This window comes from Grampus griseus, assembly GCF_964374135.1.
Source record: "Grampus griseus genome assembly, chromosome: 11".
NCBI classification, from domain to species: Eukaryota; Metazoa; Chordata; class Mammalia; order Artiodactyla; family Delphinidae; genus Grampus; species Grampus griseus.
Window position 1 is genome coordinate 73,923,261 of NC_139005.1, and position 17,709 is coordinate 73,940,969.

Genomic DNA, 17,709 nt, shown 5'->3' on the forward strand with positions numbered 1-17,709 from the left:
TAAGAGAATTTTCCTTCCTTAAAAAAGTAGCTTTAGGCTAAAGTTATGCAAAAAAAATGAAGCTTTTTCATATTTTAGTTTATTGAAACTAATATATTCATTTTTATTATCACCTCTTTTAACTTATTCCAATGATAGTTTAAATACTCACTGACAAACTTTGTTGGTACCTCCATCATTTCACTCCCAGTGAAATCATAACATGAAAGCAGAGAGAAGGTGAGTAGGGGCCCATGTCCAGTAGCCTATCAGTGGAGAAGGATCCCATTGGTCCAGGGCTCGAGATCTCCAGCACAAGCCTTACCTTCCACTACTTTGGAGCCTGTATCTTTCACTTTAGCCATCTTCTCTTTTTGTCTGCTGCTCATTTTCTTCTGCCTTTCCTTTCCTCTTGCACAGAAAACTCTCTTCTCTTCCTTTCAAAATTCTGCTAATCCTCTATGAACCCTTTGTTCCATATTCTCCAATATTAACTGGGTAACCTGATATGAGATCATGTCTTTTTCTTCTCTTACTTAGTGCCTGAAATATTCACTACTTATATCGTAACGTGCTTATATTGTTGGATACTTCAGTAATTTGATGATGCCATTTTATTACTTGCTATTATTTTTGTTAACTGTTCCATGGGCAATCTTAAAATCTCAAGGAAAAATTATTTGCTTCCTTTTAAAAAGTTGGTAAATTGGGCTTTCCTGGTGGCGCAGTGGTTGAGAGTCCGCCTGCCGATGCAGGGGACACGGGTTCGTGCCCCGGTCCGAGAGGATCCCACATGCCGTGGAGTGGCTGGGCCTGTGAGCTATGGCTGCTGAGCCTGCGCATCCGGAGACTGTGCTCCGCAACGGGAAAAAATCTGGTAAATTTTCTCCTAATGGATAAATGTTTATTGCTTTTCTCATCTTGGCTGTCAGAAAGTTGATAACTAAATCTTGCCTTGATCATGCCATCTCTTTTCTGCTGGAATCCTGACTGTGTAGACTGGATGTGTTACATTACAATAGAGTAGAAGTAAGTGAAAAAGCAGAATAAAAACACAGATACAGATAAGGATGCAGCATGCATAATCTTAAATACAAAGCAAAATATATAGCTATATAGACATTTATTTTTTTCTCTTGGTGCCAGTCTTTGAGCCTTTACAAAGCCATTTGCATGTCTTAGAAAATGAATGAAAGAAAACAAAAGAAACAATGAAATAAAATAATACTAAGATCAGTCCATTTTGTGTTTTGTTCCACTATTGAAGTACATTCTAATTGGGAAGATAAAGATTTTTATTGATAAAATGTGTGAGAAGATTAAGATATAACATATCTTTTAGAAAGCCAATACTAAAGTTATATGAGGTATATGTAAGAAAATTGGATGTTTTTTAGGGGTTAATGAATATGGTGCTTTGCTCCTTTATCACCCCCTAAAAAGAGAATTTAATAAACACTTACGTGCTTATTTATTACCATATGGTAATCTTGGCCTTACCTAAGTTTTGTTTTCAAAAATACTTTGAGTAAGATCTTGTTATAACTCAAATAAATAATAATTCTTACGTGAAGGTTCTTCAGGTTCTTAAAGTCTCCATCTTTGATTTCAGTTATCTTGTTGTTTTGCAGGTCCAGCAGTGCAGTGTCAGGGGGAAGATCTTTTGGCACTTTTTCCAGACCTAGCATGAGAATAAAAGCAATGTGCACTCAGTGAAAAAGGACACATGACTACAGAATCACAAAGGATGGTTTACAGAGAAATCAATGTTTCAATGATAGTTTTACTGCTACCATATTTTTCTTCTAGGAATTATATCAACTGTAGTTTAAAATATCTGTTCTATCTTTTCCAACGAAGTCAAATGATTTTTTAAAAAATCATAAACAGGTATATTATTTACCCCATGTAATTACTCTTCTGCATAATAGGAAAATTAATATTTTGTAAGGTGTGGTTCAAATGTCTCAGTACACAGTGTGTTTTACCTCATTGTTCTTGTTTTAGAAAATCATTCCTTTGATAAGTGTTAAGTGGGAGTGATTTGTAAACCTGTATCTTTCTACATAGATATCCTTTCAGTAGAGCAGAGCTTTAGCCAAATCATCAAAGATCCTTTTGATAAACCTAACGCTGTCACAGATCTACATATAAAATTAAAATTATGTGAATATGCAATCACGCTGTTGTGTCAAAAACTTGAAAATTTATCCAAACTTTTAGGAGAATGGCTCTTTCAGTTTTAATTGGAATGTTAAAACTATCAATTTTATGACCAATAGATATGTAGCTAATCAGAATAAAATGAACAAAATTTGTTAATATAACTTCTCTAAAATTTATTATATGAGGGCTTCCCTGGTGGCACAGTGGTTGAGAGTTCGCCTGCCAATGCAGGGGACACAGGTTCGTGCCCCGGTCAGGGAAGATCCCACATGCTGCGGAGCGGCTAGGCCCGTGACCCATGGCCCCTGAGCCTGTGCGTCAGGAGCCTTGCTCCGCAACGGGAGAGGCCACGACAGTGAGAGGCCCGCATACGGCAAAAAAAAAAAAAAAAAATTATTATATGAAGCATTACTTTTGGACTTTAAATTTAGATCTAAATAGCTGAGTTAATTTTTTTAGTTTATAAATGTAAACACATTGAAAAACCAAATGCTCTATGGCATTAAAAAAAGACATTTCAATAGTCATTCAACTAGATGTATAAGGATCAACTGCTTTTATTCAAAAGGTATGGCATTTAAAATAAATTATCGGGCTTCCCTGGTGGCGCAGTGGTTGAGAGTCTGCCTGCCGATGCAGGGGACGCGGGTTCGTGCCCCGGTCCAGGAAGAGCCCACATGCCGCGGAGCGGCTGGGCCAGTGAGCCATGGCCTCTGAGCCTGCGCATCCAAAGCCTCTGCTCCGCAACGGGAGAGGCCACAACAGTGAGAAGCCCGCGTATCGCAAAAAAAAAAAAAATTATCGTTATGAATGTTAACGAAGAAAATATTAAATTATATAGCCTTTTTCCTTTCTTTCTTCCATTGGCTTTCTTCCATATTGATGTAAGCAAAATTTTGATATTTTATTAACTCAAATTCCTATGGTCATTTTCATATTTTAAGATTGCATAACGTAAATCAAAAACGCTTTTCAACCTCTCCATCATATCTTAGACTTGAAGTGCTGAAGATCATTCTTTCAATTCATTCAATAACATCTTATTGAATACCTTTTAGACACCATTAATTTATTAGGCTCTCGGGATATAGCAGGAACAAAACAGAAATTGCCCACATCCTCATGGAAAAAAGGGTTCAATCTACAGTTTTCAATTAAAAGGAAAATTGAAACAGGGTATATAATAACTGCTATGTTGGGAAGATATCTTTTCAATTTTCAATCTTATGTAAGCATACAGGTAAATTATCATGGTAACCATATTCCTATCTTCATATTGCCATGAAAATTACAGAAAATGTATCTGAAATACCAACTTCTGATTTCTTTCCCCCCCAAATTTTTTTGTTCACATTATCACTGTTCTGTTGATAATGGCAAAAAGTCTAGTTCCCAATTTAGTGATCAGCTATGGTTATAAATTTGAATATCAAAGTGCAGGTAATTCTGCACATGCATAAATATATTCCAAGAACTCACTACAGAAATAGTTCACAGAGAAATAACAAAAAATGAAGTGTTTTCAGCGATGAACAGCAAACCACCAGAACAGCTACTTTGTAGGAGGATTTAACTGCACTATACACTCATGATCACTGCCATTTACAGAAATGTCAGTTTGCTAATTTCATGCAATTAAGAGTAGTAAACTTCTGCCAAATCTTTGATAATTAGTGTTCTGCAACGCAGAAAAGGCACATTTCCTTTCATTTGGCGAAAAGTTACTGCCTACATTTCATCATTGCTTCGTGGGCTTCTTTGTCAAAGTCTTAATTCCCACTTATGCTTAGTTTTATACATTGTTGAACTTATATTATAGTGGCCCCCTTAACAATTGTTCAATGCCAAAGTGAAGATACATTTCAGATGTGAAGAGAAAATGATATATCTGGATGGCTGACAATTTTGATTATGTCATCCTAGAATTTTATAGTAATAGGAACTGCTTGGGGTGAATTATTTACATCTTTTCCCTGAAGATTTAGCATAAAAAAAACCAGGCTTGTGGTTTCTGCAGCTTAGTTCTTAGAGAGTTGTTATAATGATTAAAATCATAATCCTACAATCTTCTCTGAATTACTAGAAAATTCATATTCATTTGAGGGACTTCACATATCAGCATTTTATTATTAAAACTTTATTTAGCTTTAAATTTATAAAAAAATTGAAAATATGTTATCTCATTTACCTCACAGCAATCCAATGAGACAGGTAAGGCAGTATGATAATATCATTTTTTCAGATGATTTTTAGAAAAAGTTCAGTGACATGAACAAGCTCATGTAGCTAGGAGTGACAAAATGCAGATGAAAAGCCTAATCTCCTGGCTTCCAACAGGATATATTTTTTTCCTATCATACTTATTTGTATCCCCAAGAAGAATTATTCTGACATCAGACCCAATAACATGCTATACATTTAAGGGCTAGACAAGGTATTGGGGTATTAACTAGCTCACTCAAAAAGTATAGGCAGAATACAAAGGGGAAATTATCCTAGCTATGAGTTCTTAGAATGTCACAAAGGGAAGGACCATTGAGTATCAGCTAATCTATGGTTTCCAAATTCTGATCAGGTAGACTCTATGATGAGGTTCTTATCAGTCTATATCATAATCAGAAAACTATGAGGGCAATTTGGTTAGTTTTAATGTAAATTATTAGACACACATACACATGTACACACACACATTTCTGAGACTAGCTCCTGCCTCCATTTTAAATATACCTTCTTTAAAAAAATGATTGTGATAGCAGATGTCAGGTTGTTGTTATTTTCTTGGATTTGGTTCTGACCTTCATAAGAAAGTAACTTGTTCAACATTCAAAAAATTTTACTTGTCCCAGAAATCAGTAACTTTCAAGCCAGTCTAATACTCTCTTTTCATAGGTAAAGAAACAGAAACCCAATGAAGTTAAGTGGCTTCTCCACAGTGCCTCATGGCTAAACTAAACCAAGAACAAGATGCATGAGTCCTCACTCTAGAACTACCTGATATGCCATGGATGCATGGAAACGATGTACATATTTTTAAAAGATGCTGATCTACACTGTCCCCTGAACATACTGTGCTTATTCCCAGCTACTCATTTTGTTCATATAATTTGTTTTATGGAATACTCCACCCACTCATTTTCTTCCACTTCCGTTCTAACAGTCCTTTAAAGTGTACCCACTATCCCAACCCCCCTCTATAATATTTGTCATAACCACTCCAGAAAACAAACTCCTCCAAAATTCTGATCTATCAACTTATTATGTATTATACCACATTTTAGTTTTCTTTCTTTTCTGTAAGTTCTGGGTAAGTAAGGACAAATGACTATTTTTCATGAGAGCTTTGATCTTACTGCCCTATGTACAGAAATAAATTTTTGACTGATTAGTTTTAAAATCATAGTGTATTCTGCTGTCCCATTGTGAAAAGTTCATGGCCATGGCTTCAAGATCTTTTCTGCTATGTTTTGTTACAACCATCTCTTCACATCCTTCTTTCATAAAGGTACATATTCTCATAGTAAATCTCCCAAATTATTAGGATGCAACTGGCTCAGAATTCAACAAGCTAGTCTATAAAATAATTCCCTACTATAGTGCATAGCAGAGTCCCAACTCCTGGTACCTGTAATTATTATCAATAATGAGAAGAGAGGGTAAAACTCTATCTTGCTGATTATTAGTCTGTAAGTCTGTGACAAATGATTGTTTTTTATTTTCTGTACAATACAATTATAATGCATATTATCCTGAAAGCTGCAATCTATTTTTCAGTTGTTATCACACACAGATTTTTCACCTAACGCACTTGATTCTGAGTTGGTTTTTCTTGTCAGTCATTTTGTGGGCTTGTTATAGTCATCATTTTTCCCATGAAGTTCAAGACCTTTGGACAACTCGTCTACCAAGCCCCCCACCTTTGGATGATAACTCCTCAGTTTAGTAGGCACATATTCCCAAAAAACAATTAGACCCCCCCAAAAAGCTGTTCACGGTCAATTTAACCCTAGTTCAATTATGGCAAATCCTACAGGCTTGCAAATCTGTAAAGTATCAGTCTTTGTTTATATTAGGATATTCTTTCCTTTCTTTCCCTCCCTCCCTCCCTCCCTCCCTTCCTTCCTCCCTTTTTTCCTCCCTCCCTTCCTCCCTCCCATCCTTTCTGCCTTCCTTGGCATTAATTATATCTCCCATCTTACATGTTCTTATTCAATACACACTTGTCCAACCCCATCAAAAGATGGAGTCAAATTCCTGTCCCTTCAAATGTGGCATGGCCTTATGATGTCTCTCTGACCTAATGGAACGTGGTGAAGGTGACAGAGCATGACTTCCGGAGCTAGGTCAGAAAAGGTTGTTCAGCTGCTACCCAATTCTTCTGGGATGCTCGCTCTGGGGGCATCAAGGGGTCACGTAAGAAGTCTTTCTACACTGAGACCACTATGCTGGAGAGGCCATGTGAGACACTCCAGATGACAGAAGAGCTGAGCTCCTAGGCAACAGCAGAACACACTGCCAGTCATGAGAGTGAGCTGTCTTAGGTCCAGTCTGGGCCATCCTCCCCATGGCTATGGCCTCAGCCAACACCTGACTACAAATGCATGAGAGACCCCAAGTGAGAGCAGCCCTTCTAAGCCCTGCTCAAATTCCCTGTAGCTTAAATCATGAGTAAAATAAAATGATTTTTTAAGTCACTAAGTTTTGAGGTAATATTTATTCAGCAATAGTAACAGGAAAAAAGTGGTTTCCTAAATTTAATTATTTTTCAATGAGCATTCTTTAATATAATTCTAAATCTCCCATCAAAATGCAATTATTTTCAAGGCTAGACTGAATTATTTAGTTGCTCTTCCAAATTCAGTAAAGGAAATTTTATCTTCTTTAAAATAGGGTTATTAATTAAAGTAAATAAAACTCTATTTAAGACATTACCAGAAAGTCATTTCTGAAATAAAGGCTAATAAGAATTGTACTTTTTTTTCTAGTTGTCTCAGTGATGAATGGTATTGTTGTGCTAGCAAATTTCATCAATCTGGTAAACATCATGTTGGACAAAGGCCAGGTCGTCCTAAAACATCATGCCTTTTTTTTGTTGTTTTCTGCCCTGTGGCAGGGGTCCAAACTCCAAGATTTATTCTTGTTGATTTCCAAAATGTTTTTATATTTCTGTCTTCAATTTAATAATTAGGTCAATGGTGATACACTTTAGTTTTGGCATATGATCAAAATAATATGTAGGAGTCCCAGCTCCATCAAAAACCATTTCTTCCAAAGGCAGGAATGTTTCCCTCTTTTCCTCTTAAAAAATAGCAATTCGACTCTGATGGCAGTTGGATTCAGAAATAATAGATCATCATTTTAATTCGATTCTCTTTCCAAATAACTTAAGGAAGGTTTAAGCTTCCTGGTTCTATAGTCATCCTCAAAAAGAATAAGAAAGGATACGCTACAGTTCCATGACTCCTAATTTCCAGTCAGCCATGTTCTACCCTGTTTCCAACTAGAGAGAATCAAGAATATTGTAGAACTATGCACTCATTCAAGCACTAAGCCATGCATATGTTAATTTATTCACTTATCAAGCATTTATTGATGTTTGAGAACCTACCAAGTGTAAGGTATTTTTTGGAGTGGAAGACCAAAAGATAAATTATCACCATGCTCTTCTTCTGGTAGAGAAAGTAAATATTTAAATAAGTAATTAAAGATAATGAATAATTATTATCTATGTACATATAATTGATTACTGCAAAATCATCAAAGCAAATATAGATTACAGTGAAAGCACAGAAGTAGACAAGCTTCAGAATTTGCCTCAAAACCATCTTCAGACTGAGTCAAGGGTTAATTAAATCTTGAGTGTTACAGTGTAGCTGCTACAGGGCTTCTTCCTTTTGTTAAGACTAGATTGCAAACTGGGTTAATTCTTCTTTATCCTTATTTTCAAGGAAATATATAATTTTCTTGCTACTCTTTTGAAGGAGAAAACTTAAGATTAGAGGGTCTCCTGCATTTCCTCTTTCATCCAGGAAATTGATATTCTGACTAACCTATTCCCATCCTGTCCTCTGGAGCCAGAAATGATCTTCCAGAGGAGAATGCATCGCAGCTGCAGTCTAACCAAATGCCTTGATCCCACACAGCTGCCTCTTTCTCCCTCCTGGGACTAAGAAGGAAACCAGGGAAATGTCAGTTGTCAGTCAGGTCAAGGAGACAGATGCTTCCTTTGGTCTTCTCTGACCCCTCTCTTCCTCCTTCTCACCTTCAGCCCCTTGAGTCAGGGCTTTGGTTATCTGGATCACACCTGAGCATTCCTCTTGCTGCATCTGAGATCTGTCATACTCTATCCCTACCCAAAACTATTTTAGGCAACCCATGGGCATGCTCTGTGCACAGCCTCCTTCTTGCACCACATCTTAGAGATACCCTTTTGATGCATCTGAAACTCTGAATGAGAGTCACCCCACATCCCTGCTGCTGTAAAGCTAGATATAAACAATGAAAGCAACTGAGCTTCCAGCATTCTCTGCCCCTCTACAAATAGTCCTAATTTATTCTTCTAGGATGATTTCATGGAAGAAGTCTAATGGTTCATTTACTTCATGCATGAGATTTGCTTCTGGAAAACCAGTTTCCCCAAACAAGAGACAAGCTCTGGCATCTATGTCCCAAGTGATGACCACTAACAAAATTTCTACCTATTGAGGGAAAATGATTAAAAAGAAGAAAACTAACTTTATGCAATTTAAAGGGTTGCACATTTCCCTGAGATTTTTAAAAAGTAAAACAGCCTTTGCATTATGAGGTACATTTTAGGGACCATTAGTTATTTACAACGCTTTTGCTTGGCAAAATAAAATGTTTCATCTTCTGGCATCATGTCTAGAGGGCTAACTATGCAGGCTATGAATCATCTGTGATTATTAAATAGCCAGAAGCTTTATTGTTCTCTCTACTCAACCAAACCAATTTTGTTCAAAGGAATAGTATTTGGAGAATACTATTTTGATAATTATACAATTTTCTAATTTTTATCTATTTTGTGATGTGGCCTTCTTTGGGGGGAGGGGAGAGAAGGTGCTATTTTGTATCCAGCTTGACAAGCCATATACTTAGTGTTTCTCAATTTCACATAAAAATAAAGAACATCATGAGAAATAACTTCGTGTTATTAGCTGACTTTGTCTGAAATGGTCAACTGAACATAACAGTTACTATGAAAAATGTTTTTATAAATATTTTCTATTCTTACCTAATAAGGTAAGAGATATTCCCATTTATCCAGTGAGGAAACAGGTTTTGAAAGTTTCAAAGTTACAGGTAATAAATGGTAACTCAGGACTTGAGTTCAGAGGTGTTGAACTGCATGACCCAAGATCTTTCCACTATTAAATATTTTTAAGGCTATTTCAATTCTTTTGAAAGTTGTTTATAAGAAATATATCAATAAATATTCCTTTAATTTGGAAGAATAGTTAAAAAACAATACTTATGCTTATTTCACCTGGCAGGGCTGATGTGCCTTTAATAAATGAGATGAAGGTCGGTACCAAACAATGCTTCTTGGTGACACTTGATCCACAGATGAATGGCTGAGCCAAAGAGTACATAAGTAAGGGAACTGTCTTCCTTTAAGATACTAAGTACATAAAACAAAGCATCCAATCACAGGATTAATATTAGGGCATTCAGACAAGAATGAGTAACATTGTGGGATTATTATTTTAAGGAAACCCATAGGGTTCTGAATTTGCTAATCCTACGTTGACTTTTATATTGTTATTTTTATAAATGCTACAATTATGAGTGGATTTTTTATGTCTTAAGAGGATAGATAAAGAAAGACAAGAAGATATGGGTCTCATAAAATTCTGGTTCAAATTACAAGTTAAATTACAAGATCAGCCAAATAATTTGGCCAATATCAATGGAGAATTCATTACTTTCTTAGACTGGCTAAAATATGTGTTTACTTTTTCAATCCCCCATGCTCTAGAAAAACATATTATAATGCTATTCTGATAAGTTGGAACTAGGGACTAAAACAGTCAATGGATCTTCTTGAACACCTCAGTTTCCCATGGACTGATTATTCAATTTTAATTTCACAGTTTTTATATCTTAGGTTTGAAAGAACTGTTTAAAATTTTGATGCTGTTTAACTTTGTCAGAAATACTTCTTACTGGCAAAAATAGTCAGACATTTGAATAAGACATGTTTGCTTATATTAAACATTATGTAGATAATAAGATGACAAAGCTCTATTGTCCTTCAACACTAAAGCTCCGCTCTGCTCATTAAAAGCTCTAGCAAGAATAATCCTTAAGAAAATATTAGTCCTTGGTATAAATAGGCATTCACATTTCTCTCCCCAAAGTGCATTGCATTTTTTCTTTGCTGTAATAATTCAAGCTTCATGTTCAGATTACTAGAGAACTTAAAACAAAAAATAAAATAAACTGCATTGCCTTTACTATGAATGAGGTTGCCCGTTTCCCCTTCTCTGCTTTTTCCTATGCTTCTTTCATCTTTTACTCCACATAATCATCATATAGAAAAAATGTATGGAGGCTCTACTATGGGTCAGGTACCTTACACAGATAATCGAATCTCTAAGACTGACTGTGATTTCTCTACAGATGAAAATGTCAAGGCTCTGAACAGCTTGCTGTGATCATAAAGGGAGCAGAGGCTAGGCAGTAGTTGAAAATGAGAATACAGTGTTTTCTTTAAAGGCAGTGGATTGCTTTTCCTTTTAAAAAAAGTATTTTCTGTTTCAGAAATATCTGACTGATTTTTTGGACAATATATTTAAATATGCACATGTGAAAAAAAAATAAAAGTAACTTGGTTGAGGCCATTGCTCATTGGAACTCAGTACTCCCCTTTAAACATGGTTCCCCAAAACGAATCATTATTACAATCTTAGCTACTACTTCTGTATACAAGATCAGTAAGTCCAAAGGAATGATGTACACTCTGGGCTCTTAGAGAAAAAGAAAACTTGGAAAATGTTCTCATCTGAAAACAACACAAAATAAACAAAGCAAAACAATAACAAGGACAACCAAAAAACTGTATCATGAGACATCCACATCAGTGAACTAGATGTTCCCTAAGGCTACATTTTTCTGTTTAGTTTTGAGCAATAGGCTTGGGAGTTTTTTTGTGATAGACAATTAGAAAACTGTCCCAATGCTTTAATTAGAGTCAAGCTTTATGAGTTATTTATCATGAAAGCAAAGTAAAACCATATTTTTGGAAGAATAAAACTTCAGTGAAGTGACTGGACAAGGCTTCCTTAAAAATATCAACTCTTTATTGTTGATAATATGTGTAGTGGGGGTAGTTATGGATCCTTTTAAACTTGTTCTCAGGCAAAGTGAGATTCAATTTGCATCACATTTCTTAGGAACTCGGCCATTTTTGCAATATTTGAAAAACTTTACCACTAGTATATCCATCATAGGGTGACTCCCTTCTTCAGATATTTTTAACACCATTATTTTCCTGTCTAAACCAGTAATGGAGGTAATCTCTAGATGCCATAAAAGTTTCTGTAGAATTTGCTAGTAATATAATTCCCCTTGTCTCTAATACACAATTCAAAAAAGGAATAACCACCACCAGTAGAATATCAGACCCACAAGAACTAGGACCATATCTGTCTTCCTCATCCCTTTCTCCCCAGGGCCCAGAACAGATCTGACCCGTTATGGGATCTCAATATATTTTCTGAGTTAATGAGTCAATTAATTAATCTAGTGGAAGTATCCTGGAGCCTTTATTTACACGTTTTATTTGGGTTTAAATGGCGACACAGTACATGCCAGCATGAAAGAACCTATCTCAAAGTGTTTGTTTTTCAGTTGTCACTATTTAACATGTTTTACATTTTCCTGGGTTCCTATATGTAGTTTATTCCAATTCTAGGAGTTAGTAGCAAATTTTCCTGCAAAATACTCCTAGAAAGCATATTCTGAATAAATATAGGATTTCAAAAGTAAGTGCTCTACAAAGCTATGGGGTTTATTCTATAAGGAAATGCACCATGGCAGAATCATTCTGTGCGGATTTTTTTTTTTCTTTCCAGTAAGAAAAATGAACCAAAAAAAAAAGAGGAATGTGAATCAGCTGCCATGTAAACTAAATTCATTCCCTTTTGGCCCATCTGCTGGGGCTTCGAACTTTCTGGAGATTTATCTTCTGAGTATATTGCTTTTGGAATTCCCAGGCCAAATTTTTCTTGAAAGCTAATAAATCAAACTGTATTTACAGTGTTAGGATAAAGATATATGCTTCACGATTATGTTGAATATCTATACCACAACTTCGTTATAAAGATTTCCTTTGAAACTTTCTAAAGAATATAAACAGCTAGATTACAAAACGCCAAAGGCAGAGGCAAAACTAAGACCCAGGGATTAAGGGAGTCTTTTGGTACTTGAAAGATAAATTTCTGTTCTAAAAATTTACTTGTTTTGCTCTTGATAACGCTGCATACTTTACAATTTAGTAATGTTCAAACTTTTATCTGGGCTAAGCCAAGAGTGGAGAGATCACCCAGGTTTTCTTAATATCTAAGATTTCATGAGAGCAAATCATCAAATTAAAATAAGGTATCACCCTGGAATCATAGAACATATTATTTTGTTCAAAATTTTATTTTACAGAATGGGAGCCATGAAGCTCAGAAAGATGATTTTCTTTTTAAGTGACTCTTCCAAGATTGCAAAGTGATGGAGTCCTGACTTAGAAGAAAGTCCCCTAACTTCAAAGCTGTTTCTTTCTCTCCTGCTCTGCTTCCCTTACTTCTCATTAGGTGGCACTGTCTCTCACATTTGGAATTGCAGAAATTAAAACTGAGAATGCTAAACTCCCACAGAAGTCATTCCCATGAATAAAGCAGACAAGGTAGGTAAAGAGAGCCTGCACCCCACTCACCCAAATCAGAACACTGGACAACTCGAAGATGGCATTGACAGCGGAAGGGGCACACTGGCACCTGAGGCTCTAATTCAGGAACTTCGTGAAAGCGGTCGTCCGGGCCTATCCCAGAAGCCTCATCTTCCAGCATAAAGTCAAATAAGCCTTTCTGCTGAAACGGTCCAGCCCAGGAAACTTGTGCGAGCAAGAGGAAGATGAAAGTCGCCTTCATGATTTATCTCATGTATTTTCACAACCAAGGAACCTAGGAAACAAATGAAAGGTTTAGAAGAGTAGCCTTGCCTAGTGTATGTGGTTACTCTTAAGTAACACCTGACAGTGGAATGAGCATAGAGAAAAGCATAAAAAGTAATATTTTATTTATTGTTAGGAGCAGAGCGTTAGAAATATATTTGGAATGTAACAAGGTACATTAGAGACTAACTCGCACAGCTATTTACTTATGAAGAAAAATTTGAATAGTATTTAAATCTGCTTGGTTTAATTTGGGTCTGAATTAAGACCATGGGTTATATAGTCAAGCCACCTGCAAAACTGTTATGATGATAAACCACTTTGGAATTTTCAATGCTCACTCAACACAAGCCATGCCACAGTTAAATAAAGTTTTGTCTGTACACATGAGAGATCTCCAATTACTGCTTCAGAAATATCTCTGGAAGCCAATCTCATTTCTCCACCCCACTGTATTTATCTTGGTCCAGACCCTTCTCATCACTCCCTGAACAAGAGCTTCCAAATGGACTCAGCCTTGAATATTTCTTCTGCTCCAGGCCATCTTCCACTCTGCTGCCCAAGTCATCTTCTAAAAATTAAATTTCATTGTATTAATTTTCTACCGCAAACCCTTTGTTGACTTCTCACAGCTTGCCAATAAAATCTACATCCCCTTTGTTGCATATAAGACCATACATAACTTGATACCAACTGATATTTCAAGCCATATTTCTCTCCATTTTCTCTCTACTCCCAGTCTCCACCTCAAACCTGACACTCAAAGCTAATCACCATTTAAAATACCTACCTTGTAAGAGTGTTGTAAAGACTAAATGAGATAATGGGTTTCCCTTGCGTATTCCCTGGCTCATTCAGGCAGGATGCTGCTTTCTCTTCTATGCTCCCAAAGCATGTTGCTTACCTCTTTTAAAGATCTTATCACATTATATTGTAATTTGTTTCACATGCTTGGCCTGCCCCCCCCCAACTAGAAGATGTACTCCTTCAGGGCGTGTCTTAATCTTTGTTGTGTACCAGGGCCTTGCACAATATTTTGCACATAAATGACTCAATTGACCGTCAATTTATTAACAATACACGTTATTCAATTTGTTCTAGGCAACCAACTAGTCTGATTTTTAAAAATATGACTATCTTTTTTCAATATCAAATTTCTAGCATAAGAAAGATATCAAATTGATAACCTCAACTTGGTATAAGCAAGATTCAGTTTTTAAAATAAATCTATTGGCTAGTTTCTCAAACTAACCATTTTTAATAAACTAATAAACATATATGGAAAATCCTATCTGATTTTTATATGACTTATATGTTATCTGATTTTACCAACAGGACTATTTTGTAAACAAATCGACAAACAGAAAGTATGATTTCGACAAATCCAGACAGTTTTTATCCATTCATTCAACAAGCCCTTATAGATATGTACATCTATGTTATTAAGTTGGTTGTTTAGCTGGCTGAAGTGAACTAAATGTATCTGAATAACAAAATCTTAATAAATCTGAATAACAAAAAGTAGTTGATCATGGGGGAACAGTCTATTTTTGAGTTCTTGTATTTTCAAATCCCACTGAAACTGCTCAAAGTATTCCCAGAACACATTGTAGATATTATCTTTAGTCTCATCATCTTTAATTGTACATTTATAAGGGTTCATATTAAAGTTGTACATTCATAATTAGAATTAGAGAATTATTTTCAGTCATTATCCAATTATAGCATATACAGAAAAGAAAAAGTCTTTGTATGCTCTAACCTTAATGTATCTTCTGGAAATGTTTGCCTAGATCTACTAGAGGGGAAACAAATGTTTTAAAATTTCTTACAATTTTATTCTTAGTTTGTATTTATTACTGACGCACATCTCAGGCAGCACGTATGCAATACAGAATAGTGACTTTTCATTTAAATAATACCACGAAGATTATTATTCACACTGCCCCTTTAAATTCAGTATCAGATTTCCTTTAGAAACCCATTCCCACTCAGTTACTGCATTGCCTTTTAAAGGAGACCCTATTGTTTTGGCAGTGTTCCCTTGGACTGGATCTAAGAGAGTGGTTTTCTGTCTGTTTCATATTAAAATGCAATGTTTATGGTTTACCACAAATTTGCTAGCCTTGCATATTTAATGTCTTACAATTTTTTAGAAAAATGAAGCAAACTAATTGCAGATTTAATAAATAGCAACGAGAATTAATGCAGATGTCACTTTCTGATCTTTCTCCAGAGCAGAAAATGCCTGGTTCACAAATCCAAAAAAAGGAAATGCTAAACATTAGCTCAGAGGAATATTATCATTTACACTTGTTTACTCTTGTTAAAATGGTACAAATTCTCTACACAGTATTCTTTTTGGTTGAAGCTGAACTCAGACAGCATTTAAGCTTCCATTACTTATCATTTTGTGTGTGTGTGTGTGTGTGTGTGTGTGTGTGTGTGTGTGCATGCATTTTAACCCTGAATGTCCTGGGGAAGAATAATATGTGTCCAGGTACTTTATACAAAGTCCTCCATGAAATAACTTCTTTAAATTAGTGTCATAGTACTTAAAAACTCAGCATCTTAAAACAATTAATGTGGGCTGTTGATACTGATGATTTCTTTAATCATTTCCTTCCTTTCTTAATAAATCAGAAAAATAAACAAAAAAAACCCCAGCAGTTGCCCATGTAGACAGCAAGGGGACTATTCTTGAGATGATATGCTATTAAAATTTCATTTCAACTGTTTTAATTATTCTTAGAATGTATGCCTCTTTTTAAAATGCTAATTGCTAAGAATGTCACTACTTTACTAAAGCTCATTGCCATAATTTATGTGTTCTATCAAAAATAATAATTTCTGGTTTCTTAAACTACTTCATTTCATTATACCATTCAGATCAACATTTGTATGATGTCATTTAAGCCTTTGGTGTGATTTTCAAAGTCAAAATTTAACCCTCACGGGATAAGTGAAGCTGTAAATGCAGAGCAAATTAAATCCCCCAGCACTAGGTGAATTAAAACCTCAATAATAATAGAAATAAGTTAAAAATAAACAGTAAAAGCGGTATCCATCCATAAATAAAGGCTACTATAGGAGGCATTTGGTTCTTTTTCTGGCCAAAATAGCAATTTGAAGAAAAAGCCACAGGTATTTACATCACTGGGAGTCCATTTAACCAGTGGTCATCATGTTACTCTGTTTTGAAATTAGAAAGAAAAATAACCCACACTTTCATTTTATAGTGAATGTATCTTATAGTAAAATTTTATTTGCAGCGAACATTCTGGCAGGGTCTCTTCTTTACATTTAAGAAATTATGTAGCTAACTGTGAGATTATCTTAGTTCAGTCCTTAATAATCAGCATAAATATATTCAGTGTTTATTTTCACCTCTCTGGTGATAATTTCTATTATTTTCTAGTATACATTAGACTTCTATAAGTTATCACTAGAGTTCACTTCTCTGAGGTTTTAAAGTTCTTAAAATATACAAGAATTCAGGAGGAGAATAAATCCTTAAATATATAATCCAACTACGAATAATACGCCAGTCTAGAATACTTTTCTATAAACATTTCCCAAAGAGCTAAACATTTAATTAGCACAAATAAAAAATATATCAATAAAGATAGTCATGGTGTTAGGTTATGGTTTCTTAAGAAACATCTTTGCAAGAACAGAGAGAAAGAACTAAAGCAATGCATTCAACCATTTTACCAAATATTTACTTTCTGTTTTCAAGCAATACTTGTTTAAAATGCTGCATAAAGGTTACTAAAAGTTTAGCACACATTGTTTGCTTTTTTCCTCTTACCAAATAATCCCTTTTTTCTCAACTTGATCAAAGTTTTATTAGTCTGTAGCAGAGTTCAGGACAATTATTGAAAACCATACCTTTTAATCCGGGGATCTGCCACAGGAGCCCTCAAAGCTGAGATGTAATTACACTAAATATTCAGCCCAGGCAAAAGAGTTTGCAGGTGTGGAAAGGAGGAGGGGGCAGGTGCTGCTCTGTGACTGTCACTAGGTTGAAAACCTCCTGCTTCTACTCCATAGCACAGTTAAAAAATAAGGTTTCCCTCAATGAACACAACCCAGCTGACACCCACATTAGATCATATGGTAATGATATGTCTCTTGTATTGTAGCCAGAAATTTTATCGGCCTTTTTTTCTCCCCATTTAAATGCTTTATTCCTTTTTCATCTGCTTAAGATTCTAAACTTCTTCTGTAGTATAGCAGTGGAGCAACTTGACTTGGAATTTGTTTTACCGTGTGGATTCATTTCCCTAAAATTGTAACTAAAGGGTTTATTTCCCCACCCCCAACCCTACTCCTTTATCCAGCCTTTCTAGTCTTGTTTATAAGTCACATTTATCATATTACCG

General features: G+C 35.4%; 1 protein-coding gene across 2 annotated transcripts in view; it reads right to left on the reverse strand.

Annotated features, from left to right (window-relative positions):
- The window catches only part of DCN (decorin), a 36,432-nt gene extending 19,021 nt beyond the window's left edge, over positions 1-17,411 (reverse strand). Inside the window, exons 1-3 of one of the 2 annotated variants that reach the window (XM_082664966.1) lie at positions 17,216-17,411; positions 13,088-13,334; positions 1,548-1,660 (exon numbers count right to left, since the gene is read on the reverse strand). In XM_082664966.1, coding sequence (XP_082521092.1) covers positions 1,548-1,660; positions 13,088-13,301 — 327 coding nt within the window. In that variant the 5' untranslated portion in view covers positions 13,302-13,334; positions 17,216-17,411. Of the gene's footprint in view, positions 1-1,547; positions 1,661-13,087; positions 13,335-14,114; positions 14,245-17,215 lie in introns of those variants that run through there. The other variant, XM_082664967.1, reaches the window with a different exon arrangement.
- Positions 17,412-17,709: the final 298 nt, after the last annotated feature.